This window comes from Falco rusticolus, chromosome 2, assembly GCF_015220075.1.
Source record: "Falco rusticolus isolate bFalRus1 chromosome 2, bFalRus1.pri, whole genome shotgun sequence".
NCBI classification, from domain to species: Eukaryota; Metazoa; Chordata; class Aves; order Falconiformes; family Falconidae; genus Falco; species Falco rusticolus.
In genome coordinates this window covers 19,640,923-19,657,929 of record NC_051188.1, presented here as the reverse complement: position 1 = coordinate 19,657,929, position 17,007 = coordinate 19,640,923, and the positions used below count along the sequence as shown (strand labels likewise).

Genomic DNA, 17,007 nt, shown 5'->3' with positions numbered 1-17,007 from the left:
ACCCTGGGTTCAGTGTCGGGCCCCTCGCTGCAGGAGGGACGTCGAGGGGCTGGAGCGTGTCCAGGGAAGGGTCATATGAGGAGCAGCTGAGGGGACTGCGGTTATTGAGCCTGGAGAAAAGGAGGCTGAGGGGAGACCTTATCATTCTCTACAGCTGCCTGAAAGGAGTTTGTGATAAGGTGGGGGCTGGTCTCTGCTCCCAAGTAACAAGCAACAGGACAAGAGGAAACTGGCCTTAAGTTGCACCAGGGGTGGTTTAGGTTGGGTATTAGGAAAAAATTCTTGACTGAAAGGGTTGTCAAGCGTTGGAACAGGCTGCCCAGGGAAGTGGTGGAATCACCATCCCTGCAGGCATTTAACAGACATGTAGACATCCTGCTTAGGGACATGGTTGAGTGGTGGACTTGGCAGTGCTAGGTTAACGGTTGGACTTGATGGGCTTAAAGGTCTTTCCAAACTAAATGATTTGATGGTTCTATGACAGCCCTCTCTGATGCATTGTACTGTTTTTTATCAGTGGAAGGAAAGGGAGGTAGACATAAGAACCCCCCTCTGTCCTGTTTGTTAGCCTGTCTAGCAGCTTCACCAACTTTACAGCAGCTGCCTTTATTTACAGCCATAAGATCTTAATTACCCACAGTCTTAAACTCTCTGTTAATCATTGTGGAAGGACGGTAGGGATGCAGGAAGCTTGTGAGAGAAGTGTTACTTCTGGGAGATCCTGAAAGATGGAGAAGTCGGTCTTTTTCTTTTTTTTTTTTTTTTTTTTTTGTAAGGGTGGTATGCTATTTTTGTTTGGTTTTGAAGAAAGATTATTATTCCAATTAGATCAAATTCGAATTCAATCCAATCAAAGATCAGTGTTATTTCTTTCCCTGTGGGATGTGTGCATCAGATCCTGCTGTGAACTTCCTATGTGCTAATGCCAGATTTCCCCCATGTTAGTGCAGTTCTTACATCCTTTCTTCCATGTTCATAAATGGTCCTATCAAAAGCTATTATCCAGGCCACTTTAGATTGCCAGTTAATCCATGTATGAATATTAGGAATTTTGAATATATGGCAGTGAGCCAACAGCCTTGAGCATGAAATAAAATGACAGCATCAAGTCACTAAAAGGAGCAGAAGCAGCAACAGCAGTTTGAGAATTGAATTGCAACAGGCAGGAAGGAGACCATTTTGGGGGGGGGGAAGCATATCTAATTTTCATAATATTGTTGATTGTTAGTTTCAGTAAATAAAATTAATGTTGATTTTGGTTTCAGTAAGTTGTGGTTTTTGAGTCATCTTATGATTTCACATGGCAGCATTACAACAAATGATGTTAAGCCTTTTATAAGGAACATCGATAGACTTCACTAGTTATTTTACCTGTTTACTTATCGTGGGATTATGTTAGCAGAAACAATGTCCCTCTTGTACATGTACCTGGCTATCTATGAATGTACTGAAGATGATCCAGCCTCAGTAAGATTGTATCTCCCGAATCTCATTTCTTGAACTGTCAGCTCCTTTTAAGCCCTTGCAAAAAATAATCTGTAAAACCAGAGGCTAGACTATCATACACTGTGTTTTACATGTTTGCAGCAAAAATTCGTCATATGTATTTCACAACTGGCTGTCTTAGATTAGTTACTTTTATTAGTGGGTTATTTAGTGAGCTGTAATTGAAGTTTAATCCTAATCTAAACTGCTAATATTAGCAGAAGAGTTGGACTGGGGAGGCTGAAGGATTTATTTATTTATTCATTTATTTATTTTTCTCTCCTGGATTTATAAAATCACGATTCCAGGATCGTATTCTACTTGTCACTCACTGTGGTATTTGTACAGGTGTCTACAGGAGTTGGGTGGAAGTTGGGGCTGATGTATGGTCCCTACAGTACAAGTGCAAATGTCCGGTAAGCTAGGAATGAGTCTTTGTTCAAAGTCAAAATTGTCTTTTTCTTACTGGAAGTGGGAATGCTTGCTCGTCTTAGAAGCACCTGCCAGATGAAATGCTTTTGGATGATGGGAGCAAACTGGTTGTGCTATATGAAAAGCACAAAGCATGAAAAGGAAAGAGGGGGAGAATCATAAACCATAGTTCAAAAGGAAGGAAATTTTTCTTGTCTGGCTAGGCAAAACAAAGCCAAGCATGGTTTTTAACAATTACTGTAAGCAGGCATGCTGGCTGGTTCAAAAGCAGAGATTATTGTCATTGCTATGGCTGCTGCTTTAACCCAGTTCAGGAGCTTTTGTACCACAAGCTAGTATGCAGAAGGTGTGAGAATCTCTAAGTTAAGGTAGTAAAATCTCAGCAAGCAGAGATTGCCTCCATTTCTCTCCAACTCATGTGTTACGTTTTAGGGTATGTCTCTGCCCATGGCAATGGGATTGGAACTAGATGATCTTTAAGGTCCCTTCCAACCCAAACCATTCTATGATAATAAAATATCTCAATTCAGGAATATTGTAAGAGAGTACTACCAAGATGAAATATCATAGTGGTACATAATGATAAAAAAACTCTTTTTTATGAAACCACCAGTCATTTCATACGTGTTTACACACATTCAATTCATTTCCTAGTAGGCTGAAGACAGCAGTTTATAGTCCTTCCAAAACTGCTTTTTGCCTCTATGCAGCTGCCGGGCTTTTCTATATGAAAAAGCTTGTGTACATTAAGCAAAGGTGTGAATTTTTCAGCATACTGGCTGCTGTGCACCAGTTTTCTTCTGTAGACTCTGAGGTGTAAAGTAGTTCTCTCCACCCTCCTGGCTTGGCACAGGAATTCTTAATGCTTTATTGCACAAGTCATTATAGATGTGTCCTGAAGAACACAACTTGCTGCATCCTTCTTTGCGCTGACGAAAGAATGTTTATGGGGAATTACTGATCTAACAAAAGAAGTGGTTCATATTAACTCAGTTTAATTCCTTGATCCAGCTCACAGCAGTCCTGCACAAATATTTCTGCATTGCTGTTGATATGGTAACACAGGGACAGCCAGAGTAAAGCTTTTTTTGGTGCTACCAGTGTCTTAGGATAGCTGAAAGTATTCATGCAACTACAGTCTAAGTGAATTGATATGGGAATTAATGTGGAGTAGCAAGAGTCCTGTGAACTCACACCCTAACTAAGAACATGCATCGGTGTTCAGAAACACCCTTGATGAAGACAGGATTACATTTAGAAAGTTTTTCTTGGAGCTGTAATGTCTAGAAATGTAATCTCTCTATCAGCAAAACAAAGTGGTTGGGGCTTTTTGTTCTCTGAGCATTACCTAACCATGACAGATTCCTCCACGATGTTCCTGAAATATGCTACTTCTTTTCTGTTCTCATCCACACTCATCTTCAGTCTTACTAAGGGCAACCTTTTCTTAGATTTTTACCTGTTAAAATCAACCCCACCCCAATCTTTTCAAATTGTTGATGCTATTACATCAGTGGCTTGACCATTTCGCCTACTCTTTTTAGTCATTACAGTATCTTATTATGCTGCTCATCAATTTCAAAGTCATCACAGTAATACTCAGTACCTTGAGGCACCTTGTCTTTGGCATGTTCCGTGTCCTTGCCAGTAACGCTTGCTCCTCTCGTTTTCTCTCACAAATGTCTTGGTGCCTTTCTTGTTTTGCCCTGTGTGTAGTGTCCTTGCCAGACTGGTTTACCAAGTTTGCTTGCTTGCATCCTTCAGCCCTCATGCCTGTTGTCTTTCTAATGAAGAGGGAGAAATGAGGCTTAGCATAGAAAAAACTAAGATACTTGAAGATGCTTACATACTGTAATGCATGAACATACTACATTTTATAGTGTAATGTTTTCTTTTTTCCTACTACTCCCATCACCTTAATGTTCATGAACCTCATTTGTGAAGAGGTCTTCTCGGAGCAGTGAAGCATTTTATGTATGCTTCTAAACTAACTACCTGTCCAGAGTTCCTTTTCCTTGTCAGTGCCCTGTTCATCTTGATGGTGCAGCTGCAGGCATTTCACATACCTTTGTTTGCACCACACCGGTGCAAATCCTTCAGGTAAGGACCTGCAAACCTGAAGTGTGGTTATGTGAACAAATTCTTGTTCGTTAGCTATTTTGGAAACTGCCTGGACTTTCATTGAAGCTAAATAAGCAGCACCTTATTCTTCCTTTGTTGGTGGTATAAGGAGCCTTGTATTTCCTAGATACATAGGGGCAGCTGAAGAGCCGTTATCAATGCCTTTGTCTAGCTTGTGATAACATGTTTCTGTAACTATACTGTACAAGTCAGAAATGCTTGGTGGGTTTGGGAGTTTTAAGGAAGATAGAGCGTATAGTTGTAAACACATGGTGAAAGGAAGATTCAGGGAACTTCTGCCTTCCCTGGAGGTGTTCCTGTTCTGTGTTCATGGTTCTCAAGTGCCTGCTGCAACATCTGCCTTCTCCCACAGCCCCTTTCCTCCAACATTAAAGAGGTAAGTGTACAAGGAAGGTGGAGGTTTAGACAGGGGGCCAACAAACCACATAGACAAGAGGAAGCTATAGTCATTCCTGGACTGTGAGTTGATTCCCCTCTTTCTCTGTCCCAGATGCATCTTGCATCATTCGTTTTCTCCAGTTGGAGATAGTGGGGCACAGCAACTGGATGCAAGGAGAGATGTTGATTGATTTTTTTTTTTTTAACAGCCCCATTTGCCATCTTATTCCTGTTTATCCAGCTCCCAGGTGCTCCCTGTCTGTCTCACACTGTTTACAGATGCTAATTCTTCCTGCTTATGCTGCTCCCTGGGCAGTATCAACAAGGATTAAAGTTAAAGGGATTCTGTCGTATTTGTTTTCCATCTTGTCCCTAGGCTCTAGTCAGGCGCGCTTCTCATCCATCTTTGCAATAGCCCTGACCTTTGAACCAAAGGATTCCTAAATCTAAAGGCCTGGAGTCAAATATTTGCCAATTTTGGGTTTGCGGTTGAAAAGCAAAGTGATTTTTCTAGCAGTGTTTCCCATTGCTCAAGTGCCTTCTTGAAGCTGGCAGCATAGGGTTGATCTTGATTACTGAAACCAAGTTAAAGATTGCACTTGTCTCCACTGACATTTCACATTGGGTGTGCTGTCTTGAGTTAGTGGTTTTGAAATTATTTTTTTAATCTTTGAATGAGACCATGTGTATATTCTAACTTTTGGTGTATTTCATTCCCTTGAGACTCAAAAGATTTTGCAGTGTCCACCCGCAGCTTGGTATGCAGCATATATGCCTGCATATTGCCTTTCCAGCCACAATGCTGAGATCAACTATACTAATGCTGCTGTTCTTTTCTAGACCAATAACTCGTCTTTGGTTTATCTTTCCCTATTTTGCTGGCTTTGCGTAAGGCTTCTTTTCATTCATGCACTGCGTGCAGTGAGTGAATTGTATTACGCAGCCTACATTTGGTGCATCTCTGTTGCATTGGTGAGCTACACCCACCTAGAAATTGTTCTGATTCATTCAGGCTGTAGCGGAGCTACCAGTAGGGGCTCGATTTCCAGGGCTAGCTTCTGAGTGAGCTTTGAAGGCCATCTCCAGCTCAAGAGTTCACATTCACCAGGTAAATGGATCAGCCACATCCAAGCATTTAGCTTTCCCAAGATACTAATGTTATCTCTTTAGACTGAGGCTCGTGAAAAAGATTTCTGGTGCACAGTCTTCTCTTCTACCTTCTCCTGACTGTACCAGAACCAAAACTACTCAGATTCATGGTACTATTACACAAGCTTACCAGGTGGTTGAGAGGTTCCCCTTGATTTTTGGAAAAGTACTAAACCCAGACTATTTGGCACTCGTCTGTTGGGGTCTGCAGCAGGTCTGCAGATGAGTTAGTTGACTTTAAAGACTTAGCCTTGTACCTTTAAGACAGCCACAAAAATGTCAAGCATGTAAACAGGATGTGAAAACCCAGAACTTGAACCGCAGCATACGGGCACCTACAGCAAAAGCAAATAGCAAGCAAGAAGATGACAAAGCCTATCAGCATCTGACACATGTACTATCTAAGGCATATAAGCAATATGTAAAAAACAATAAAGTGCTGTTTTGGCCATTTTGTCTGAACCCAGCCATGCTGATACAGTGTTTTGAGTCCATCTTGACTTGTGTCACCACACTCGTCTGGATGTCAGAGATGTGTGTCAGCTGGAAAAGCACCAGAATGACTGGTAGCTGACACAGCCCTGTTTGCCATTCCTTCTCATGCCAGTTACTCATGTGGATTTGCTTGGATTGCCATATTTGACTGAATTGACATTTTTGATTTTGTGAGCGTCCAGCTGGCAACAGCTGCTGTCAGCAGCTGTGAGTTAGCAAAGTGTACCCAAGTTCACGTAGTTCTGCACTCTTCAACCCCAGTCATTTCTGCTTTTACATCTGGGAACTTTCTGTGATGTTGCATAATGTGGAGGCAGACTTTTTGCTCGGACTCCTCACTGTTAGAAGAAAAAAACTCATGTGAGTAAAGTAAAAATCATCATCTTGTGGTTTGTGGATGAATCCCATCCAGAATTGTCTTAGGTTACTGAGATCGCTTATGTGGATAGCATATCCCCTATAGGTTGATCTTGGTTAGCTTCAGGTGTCAAAGTCTGAGCCCAGCTGTTAAGATGCAACAGGCAAGCACTTACGCTAATAACAGGGTATGGTCAGTGAACCCTGATAACCAGTGGTCCCCTCCAGAGTGTTTACGGAGGCGGATGGGCTCTGCTTATTCCCTCAGTGAAGAGATAGAATCATATCGCAGCCTGTTGCACATCCCACACTAATGCTGCTCTTCCTGATTCTCACTTCCTGCCAGCGATGATTTGGAGCCCACTAGGCAATTTGAAGGTTTCGGCTGTGTGTCAATCAAGAAAATTGAGCAAAATACTAGATTTCTGTATAATTAGAGCACCAATATACCTGTATGACCAGCTGTGATCTGTCTTTTTGTGTTGGATGCCAGAACGTGCCAGAGTGTGTTCTAGGAACAGATACGCTCCGTGAGTAGGTAGCACAAGGAAACAGGCTGACTAAATGCTGATTGGCACACTCTTGACACCAAATATTAGGTTCAAGCTACTTAACAAGGCTTCTGTTTTTCTTGGAGCCTCCTTCCTTCTGATACTGGAGAATGCTTCTAGTCCGTTTTTTAAGAGTTGAATATTCTCAAATCTCTCCGTGCTGCTCTCATACAATGGACATGTTCTCCCATTTTGTCCTTTCTGTTGTTCGCCTGATGGCCATCATGCCATCAGGGTCCTGATTTCTTAAAGGAAATTTAATACTTCCTTGAGCATTTGTTCTTTGAAAGTCCTTCTGTCTTTGGTGCAGAAAAAGTGTTCTCTGTACTCTTCCTGACCTCAGAGGTCTTTTGGAAAACCTATGCTTCAGCGATTTCAGGCATGTTGAGCAGGGTAAGTGTTATAGTTCATGATTCATAGTTGCCAGTAGTCAGAGGTTTCCATTCATTCATCCACCTTTCAACCTCAACCATTCAGGGTTAGGCAGGTGTGACTTCTATGGTATTGATATCACACAGTATTGCATTCCAGGGAACTGTCTACAAGCTGTTCAAGAAAGAGGCTGCTTAATGACTCTTGATCTGAGAGGCATTCTTTTGTGTGGTAGTCAGGCCACCCCACTTACGTTTCTTGCATTTCGTGGTTGGAAAGACCATGAGCAGTTCAGGTTCATGCTTCTCAAGAGTTGTTGACCACAACTGCTTGTCTTTGTCTTCTGTATCTTTCTCCTCTTTGCTGTGATAATTAACTAGTAAGAAGAGACTTAAGGATGGAGATTCTTCAGTCTTTATGGTTCTCACAAAAGGAAGGTTGTCCAAGCTTTTAGCAGATATCCAGAACTTCCCTTCTCAGGTCTAGGGTGTTCATTGGGATAATAACATTATTACATGTGTCAAGTTACTGTCTGCCGGACAAGCGTTGCTCATTTACTGTTGTGGTGCAGCTTATGGCTTCTTGATTGATGTACAGTGGGAAAGAGTACCATTTCTCAATTATGTTGTAGTTAATAGCACTAAAAAGTCTACTTGATGTATATGTCTGGCTAAATGACCAATTTATCTTTTGGGTGCATTTATCATTCCAGTTCCTTTGTAGTGCCTCAAGAGTAATTTTTTTGAGATTCTTACTGGAGATGATGGAAGTTGGACTTTTCCCTAATTCAGCCAAGATCTACTTGACTGCCACTTTACCCATTATTACCAGTTAGCGGGTTTTCAGGTTCTCTGACTACATGTGTTTTAAGATGTTCACAGCAGGGTCAGCTCTAAGGTCAGACCAAGGGTTTCATCCGGTCTTGAAAACCTGCAGAGATGGAGGCTGTGCAGCTTCTGTGGGCAGCCTGTGCCAGCGCTTGAGTATCCAGTCTGAACCTCTTATTTAAAATCACGCCTGTTGTCTCTTTTCCTCCTACCATGAAACAACAGTAAAGAGCCTGGCTCCATCTGCTCATTGACTTCCCCATGGGGACTGGAGAGCTGCTGTTAGGGCCCCCCCAAAGCCCTCTCTGCTTTCAGGCTGAACAAGCCCAGCTCCTCCTCACAGGGCAAGTGCTGCAGACCCTACATTTTGGTGACCTCTGCTGAAGTTGCTCCAGTTTGCCAATATCTTTCTTGTATTGGGGAATCCCAGACTGAATGCAGTGGTCTGGATGCAGACTAATGAGAGCAGAGTGAAGGGGGTTGATCGCTTCCTTCAGTCTACTGGCTGTGCTGTTAATGCAGCCAAGGGTGGTGGTGTCCCTCTTTGCTGCCAGGGTACACTGTTCATTCACCTTTGGCTTGCTGCCTACCACAACCAGGAGTTCTTGGGTTTCACAAGCCTGTTTTGTTGCAAGGAGCTCTTCCATCTGAGGTGCAGGATCTTGCGTTTGTCCTTGTTAAATTTTTTAAGGCTTTTATGTTCACTCCTTCCTCCAGCCTGTCTAAGGGCAGCCCTGCCTTCCAATGTATCAACGATCCATCCCTGTCCACCTCCCATTCCCACCCAATTTGGTGTCATTCACAAACTTTATGAGCAAATGCCCTTAAGCCGTACAGGTCTCAGGATAGATTTCTGCAATAGTCCACTTTTACTGGTCTCCGGGTAGAGTACAACCCATTAACCACTACCTCTGAGCTCTGAGGATCCAATCCAGTTTTTTGTCCATCTAGTTGTCCAGGCATGTAGACCCTAATGTCCTAACTTTGATACAAGAATTTCATGGGACAGTGTCAAATGCCCTTCTAAAGTTGAGGTAAGTGGTACCTACTACTTTTATATTTGCACTAATCAAATGATTTTATCACAGAAGGCAACAAGGTCAGTCAGACATGATTTACACTGTGGTATACCTATTGGTGACAACATGCTGACTGTCACAATCACTTTCTTCTTATTCCTGTGCCCAAGAATTTGTTTCAAGAGGACTTGCTTCTTGATTTTTTCAAGGACAGAAGTGAGATTGATTGGCCTGTAGTACCCCGGATTGTTCTTTTGATCTTCTCTGAAGATGGGTGCAATATTCGCTTTCATCCATCTGGGGATTTCAAGTGATGACATTGATGCATTGAATGGCATGATTTTTAAAATCTGATAGCAGTCTTGCAAGGGCATGAGCCATTTCTTCTATCCTTGGATACAGTCTCTCTTATCCCATGGTCTCAGGTGGGGCTGAGTTCTTGCAGATAGTCACTGACTAGGTCGTCATCTGCTGATAGCTCTTCTCCTCCTTGAACTCTGCCTCTAAGCACAGAGGCATAGGAGACCTTGTCAATGAAGACTGAAGCAAAGAAGTCAATGAGTAACTCCACTTTACCTGATTCTCTTATCGCTAAATCACCCACCCATTTCAGCAACAAGCCCACGCTTTTTTTATTTGTTCAGCCTTCTATTACTAATGTAACAGTAGAAGTCCTTTGTGTTGCCCATGGCGGTCTTGCAAGTCTCAGCTGGAGCTGAGCTTTGGCTTTCCTGACACCATCCCTACATGCCTAGGCAGTGTCTTTAAATTTCTCCTTCATAGTCTGTCCCTGCTTCTGCCTCCTGTGTGCTGCCTTTTTGCATTGGAGCTCATCCAGCCCAATATCTTGAAACGTTTACTTGTCTTCCTGAGTATCAGGATGGACTGTTGGATCCCTTGGAGGATGCTGTCCTTTACTGGCCTGCCCACTGATGCTGACCCACAGGCTCTCACTCAGTCAGTCACTCATCCCATAGAATAGCTCCATACATCTGAGCTGGTCCTTGGTAGAGATAGCATACCCCCTCCTTATATTTCCTCCTTGTCTTTCCTGAAGCGTGTATCTGTCCATTGCAGCGCTCCTGTTGTGTGAGCCATTCTACCACACCTAAGTTGCTCCAGCGATGGTGTAGCAATGTGACTGCACAAGGAGCTCTTATTTCCCCTGGTTTCCCAGGCTGCATGCATCTGTGCACATACACTAGAGGTGGACTCCTGCCTTTTTTTATACTTCCTTGAGATTTATCTTGTTTCCCTGCACTCTTTTCTTTCCATCCTTATATACCCCTTCCTCACTTAACTACAGGTTGTAGTCTCACTTTTCCAGTGTTCCTTAATGTAAAGCTTTTCTCATGGAACTTAGGAATTCTCATGGAATTTTTGGCAAAAATGCTTTCCCTCCACTTCGTCAGGTGAATCCCATCTCCCCCTAGCAGTGCTCAGCTGTCACAGAAGGTCCTGTGGTCACAGAAGCCAAATCCCTGTTGCTAATCCCAGTTGCAATACAAGGTGTTGATGTGCAAGATCCATCTGTTCCTCCTTAAGCCTTTCTTCTTCACTGGAGGCCACCTGCATCTCCATGACTTTGACCCTTTCCCCCTGAACCACGTTGCTCTTGATACACTCCAGGTCAATAAAAAAAACAATAACAGGAATGCTTCAGCTGATATGACACATACTGAACAGGAGGAGAGGAGGGGTGAGAGCACTCTCTCTGCGGACACTGGCTGGGGATGCTTTGTGGTCTCAAGTAACAAAGCACAAGTGTATCCATGGTTGTGTGTACTACACCCCTCACAGCATTGCCTCCTGATATATAACATTAGTTGCAATGAAGGCATGTCCTAAATAATTTTTCCATGAACCCTAACAGAAATGTGGTGGATAGAATCCATTTTTCCTTGATGACAATTAGGTGTCTTAAGCATAAGAGCACGCTTACTTTCTTTTTGTAATTCTGATTTAAGACAGTGCTTAAGCACAGGCAGCCTTATTGAACTTAAGTAGGAATTTCTGTTGAAATGTAATTTTCCCCTCTTATTTTTAGGTATATCAAATTACTGCGAAAGATACCGTGAAGGTATGAGACTTGTTCTGAACACCTTTGGACCAGTTCCAGAATTTTCAGGTGAAATTGTGCAGAAAATCAATCAGGTAAATAGAGTTGATAAATGCAGCGCCATTCAGAACAAAGAACATTAGCTTTTATTTTAAACATTTTTACCATTTCAGTTTACTGCTAGAGGTATCTGTAGTCTGTGCGGTTTGTGTGAATGTGTATTTCACATTAAAAGATGAGTACAGAAGGCGTGTAAGTCCCTTTTAAAAGCGCTTTGACATACAGCAGGGGAAAGTGATCTAGCAGCTGAGTAACATTATTACTAGACAGAGGAGTCAACTGCTAACAACTATGGGTTATTGACATTAAATCCTCCACACAGTTTCTTACCACTTCTGTCTTGTGTCCTCTACAGCTGCACAGCTGCAAGCTTCCTTTCCTACATGACTTTTCTCCCTGTGTCTTCTTCCTACTCCACCTCCCTGCATAAACCCTGTAGCTTTTTTCCTCCCTCTTCCTCCCTCTTCCTCCCTCTTCCTCCCTCTTCCTCCCTCTTCCTCCCTCTTCCTCCCTCTTCCTCCCTCTTCCTCCCTCTTCCTCCCTCTTCCTCCCTCTTCCTCCCTCTTCCTCCCTCTTCCTCCCTCTTCCTCCCTCTTCCATCCCTCTTCCTCCTCTCCTCCTCTTCTCCCTCTTCCTCCCTCTTCCTCCCTCTCCTCCCTCTTCCTCCCTCTTCTCCCTCTTCCTCCTCTCCTCCCTTCCTCCCTCTTCCTCCCTCTTCCTCCCTCTTCATCCCTTTCCTCCCTCCTTCCTCCCTCTTCCTCCCTCCTCCTCTTCCTACCCTCTTCCTCCCTCTTACGCCTCTCCTCCCTCTTCCTCCCTCTTCCTCCCTCTTCCTCCCTCGTCCTCCCTCTTCCTCCCTCATCCTCCCTCTTCCTCCCTCTTCCTCCCTCTACCTCCCTCTTCCTCCCTCTTCCTCCCCGTCCTCCCCCGTCCTCCCGCGTCCTCCCTATTCCTCCCTCGTCCTCCCTCGTCCTCCCTCGTTCTCCCTCTTCCTCCCTCTTCCTCCCTCTTCCTCCCTCTTCCTCCCTCTTCCTCCCTCTTCCTCCCTCTTCCTCCCTCTTCCTCCCTCTTCCTCCCTCTTCCTCCCTCTTCCTCCCTCTTCCTCCCTCTTCCTCCCTCTTCCTCCCTCTTCCTCCCTCTTCCTCCCTCTTCCTCCCTCTTCCTCCCTCTTCCTCCCTTTGTATACTTTACAAACTAGAACTCCAGTCTGTAATGCATGCAAATACATGTTTAAGTTAAGCATGTGAGCAGTCTGGTAAGGTTACTTGCATATTTTAAAAATAAGATGTGTTTAAGTGCTATGCTGAATTGTGACCTAGTTCGTCTATTAACACTTCAAAGCCCACAATTTGTTTATACTCCCTATGTAGGCTATTTTGTATGACCGTAGGAATTAACTGAAGTATTGTAATTTCCTAACTCTGCCTTTTCATAGTTTTTTTACTTTTTTACTTTTTTACTTTTTTTTTTTACTCTGCCTTTTTTACTGATTCACTAAAGAACACATGTATGTGTTGCATCATTCCTGATCATCTGTCAGAGATTAATTCCGAATTCGGAGGCAGTCTGTCTGGAAGATAGCATTGTTGTTCCTATTTATGTTAATACAATTTCAACATCAACTATCCTAAAAAGGAAAGAGATTCTTTTACTCTTAAATAACATAGACTACTTATAATAAGAATAAATAATAATTGTGGAGTTATTCACAATCAGAAGCTTTTAATTTATATGAAACGGTTCAGGTTTCTTCAGAGAAAGCTGGATTCCACTTCAGCATCTGGTTCTGTGTCTCTTTATCATCTTCAGTCTTCAATGCCAAAGATGGGCTTGCAAGAATCTCCTCCTAAGAGTAAAACATTAAACGTTTCTTATCTTACTCCTCTGTCCCTCTCCCTGATTTTTTTTATGGAGTGACTGCAGCTTGCCAGTCATTGGTAGCAGGTCCAGGTTTTACCCAGTTTCTCAACACTTGCCTTTTAAACCTAAGACCTCAGGTGATATTTTGGCAAAGATGACCTTGTGAACTCTGCCTGCACTCTGAAAACACCTTTTTTTCTTTGAAAGAAAAGCTGTTTCAATGTACTGTCTGGCCAGAGCTTACTACCTCTTCTCCTTTCAGTGATACATTTAAGTGGCACTCCTAAGACAACTTTGATTATGCACTCAGAAGTACTCTCCCTCCCCCCATTTTGTTTAAATATCATCTTCGCTTGCTGACTTGTTCCAACTTCTACCTTCATGTCCTCAAATAGTACTGTACTTTCTCTCCCCCGTATTCCAATAAACAAAACAATATATATAATTGTAATTCTTGGTTTGTTATGTGTCTTCCCCTGTCATTTTGATTATAACTGGCATGCTAAGACAAAATGTTTTTAATAAACATGGTATCCCTCATTACATTTATTAGGAGTGAGAAGAGAGGTCAGAGCTTTAAACACGTACAGGAATTTGGTTTAGAGCGCATTTTCAGCCATGTAAATGGCCAGGTTGCCTCTTCCTACTTAATAAAAGCTCATTATCAAAGAAACTAGGCAGTGACTCTGTGGGGCAAACTGAGAGAAGAGGCTGATGCTTTCTTGTTTCTGTGGGTGCCTTCATTGCCACGTTCAGGCCAACCTTCTCCAAGCAGAAGCACTCTTCTCGTATGAGGTTAGCTCACTTCCAGTCACCTATGTAAAGAATAAGTTGCCTGTTGCTTATGATTGACTAAGTTACTGTTTGTGTGGATGGTTTCTTGGTCTGACACAGGGAAAGCAGGAAAACAATGCTGGTGAGAACCTGTTTACTCAGAACATGAGAGTTAATCATCTTAAATTTTCTGTTCCAGGCAATGTCTGAAAAAATTCCAGTTGTTCCTAAAGGCTTGGATGCCAGGAGAAAATGGAGAGATGACTGTCTCACTGGTCTTGCCAAACTGAAAAAACAAATGATATCTGACTGAGGTGCACTTTGTCTAACAGGAGAGACCATATGAAGAGCAAATCTTTATAAAAAATGGAAATTTTTGGTCATGCAGAACATGAGACTGAATGTGCAAACAATGATATGCACAGATGTAGAGACCAATGAAACATTTGGTCCAAATTTGTCGTGACGTAATTCACGAATAACTGGAAACAGTTACTAAAAAGTTGAGTTAAAATTTATCAAATTACTATATATATATGCATTAGATGTGTAAGCCTTAAGTAGCTTTAGCAATATTGTGCAGTGCTGGAACACAATCATGTTTTAAATAATGCATTTTTCAGCTTGCTTAGGAATTCAGCGCTTGAACAATATTTGCTTATTCAGGGATCTGAAATGGGCAGACATCAGCTGTTTGTCAATGGAGAAAATAAGCCCTCACCCACCAATCACTGCAGCAGCAAGGTTAGCTTGGAAAGCACTGACGGTAGATAGGAGCAGGTTGTGTTGAGCGAAGAGTAGATTCGCTGGCTAGTGAGCTGAGACCTCACGGCAGTAAGGGTCACTTCAGCTTACATTTGTTCCACAACGTAGGGGAAAGAATTACTCCTTTCCCTCCCTTTGGCACTTCTGTACCTGTATGATGATTTAAGTGTGAGTAAATAGAGCGGAATTCCCTCCTCATCCCCTGCTTCTGGTTCTCTAAGACTTACCAAAGGGCTACTTAGTCTTTAGGAACCATGCACTTGATTACCCCATGGCTTTGCCCCAGCTTGTCAGATGTTTGGTGCTGGCCTTTGGCACTGCTGTGTAAATATGTGCCCCATTTTAAGACTGGCTTATGAGAAATAAGAGATTTTGATTTCATAGCTAGTTTGGGACACAGTATGGTGTAGTGGATCGGTCTGGGCTTTCTCCCAAGCTATTCCGTGACCATCCGAGTGATCCTGGGAAGCCAGTTCATCTCTCTGTTGCCGTGTCTATTTTGTACATTATCTGAAGCAGAGACTGCTTTAGAACTCAGCTGTAGTGAATGTAACAGCTGCAACTGAAGGGACTCCAGGTATCTGCTGCTTTGCTCCCCTAAGGAGCAAGTGATACAAAAAGCCTCTTTCCGAGCGGGAAAGATACAGTGGCTTACATGTAGCATTTATACTTTACTGCCGCCCTTCCTACAGGAGACAACATCTCCTCCATGGATAAGGATGCAGCGTACACCTGGAAGTGCTGCAGTGGCATGTGTTGGTCCACAGCAGACAAAGTGTTATTATGAAAGTACATACCCTGTAATATAGTTGAACTTTGATCTTAGCTGGAGCCTTGGGGCATTATTGTTATGCAGGCAGTAAGCGTAACTTGAAACAGTGCATTGCATGCAGCCTGCTTGAGCTTCACTTCTGAATTTGTGCTAACTGGTCATGTAACTGAAGTTACAGCACAGATGCAGAAATTTTAAGCTGTCACTTTGCTAATGTTCTTGTGTTTTGCAGAGCATGCAGCATACAAACAGGTTGCTGAAACTTAATTAGTTACCATTTTGAGCTGAGCAGCAGAAATATCTGCCTGAACATACCAATACCACTTGTTTCTGCTGAAGTCACAGTAGAAGAGACCTGAGGTAAATTGTATCACTTGATGCAAGTGGTGGGCCAAGAACACATCTCTGAATGTGAAACATAGGACGGGTGGCATAATGCAGAGGTTGTCCTGTGCTGCTTTATAATCAGTGGAGAGAAAGGAGAAATTGTAAGATCAATCTATTTTATCCCAATATAGACTTAAAATTGGCAAGTTTCTTCTATTGCTTTTTATTGCCACAGCGACTCACTCAGCCTGCATTTAGACATCTGAAGCTGGGGAGGTCAGTCCTCACTCCTGATGGCTTAAGTAATAGTAAATTAATTATCGGGCTGATTTCCTCATTTTATGTATGTTTTTGTATTTCAGACAAGGCCATAGAAGGTTCCAGTTGCTTTCAAGATGAGACCTGTTTTTCTATGAGCATATGACACTGTCATAACTAATTAGCTTGCATTGCTTCTGTTTATTATGAAATATTTTAAACCTTGATCATGTCATCATATATTTGCCTCTGTCTTTAGTGTTTGCTTATGAATAAAGTATTTTAATGAGGAAAATATTAACTTCTGTGCTGCAGTGTGATACTGTGTAGTGGTAGCACTACATAATGTGTCTTTAGAAGCCAGTGCCTTGGTATAATAATTTCTGGAAGTCAGTGGGAGTAAATAGACAGGAAATGATGTATACTCTCATATAGTCCATGTGTTAGGGACCAGCTGCTGCAGATGTGGGGCCCTGACGTGAGGGAATGGCTTTCTGTGGGGGGAGAAGCACTCTGGGGAGTGCCAGAGCACTTCTGTGCAGTGGGCAGCTCGTCTGCAGGGTCTGGCATACAGCAAAACTCGCCTTGAAGCATCAGTTCCCACCCAGTTTCACAGTTACAAGTTGGGGGAAATGTTTGACAAAATTGTATTTTAGCTGACATTTGCTTAGGATTTGAAGCACACAGAACTAGTAGTTGGTAAATGCAACAAAAACTGGAAAGCATTAGGAAAAGGTAGCTAAAGGAATGAGATGAGCTGTCCTTATCCCAGGGACGTGTACCCTTTACCTGTACCCCCCTGTACAATTAATCCCCCTTTACTCATCAGTTGTTAGACTGTGCCTGAATCCTGTGCCCAGCTTGGCGCTCCCAGTACAAAAAAGACATTGGACAAATGGTAGGGGAGGCCCCCGAGATTTTGGGG

General features: G+C 42.8%; 1 protein-coding gene across 4 annotated transcripts in view; it reads left to right on the top strand.

Annotated features, from left to right (window-relative positions):
- Positions 1-16,383, top strand: part of CRYL1 (crystallin lambda 1) — a 61,666-nt gene extending 45,283 nt beyond the window's left edge. For all 4 annotated transcript variants that reach the window (XM_037375847.1, XM_037375846.1, XM_037375844.1 and 1 more), the window contains 2 exons: positions 11,255-11,361; positions 14,160-16,383. In XM_037375847.1, coding sequence (XP_037231744.1) covers positions 11,255-11,361; positions 14,160-14,273 — 221 coding nt within the window. In that variant the 3' untranslated portion in view covers positions 14,274-16,383. The remainder of the gene's footprint in view (positions 1-11,254; positions 11,362-14,159) is intronic.
- Positions 16,384-17,007: the final 624 nt, after the last annotated feature.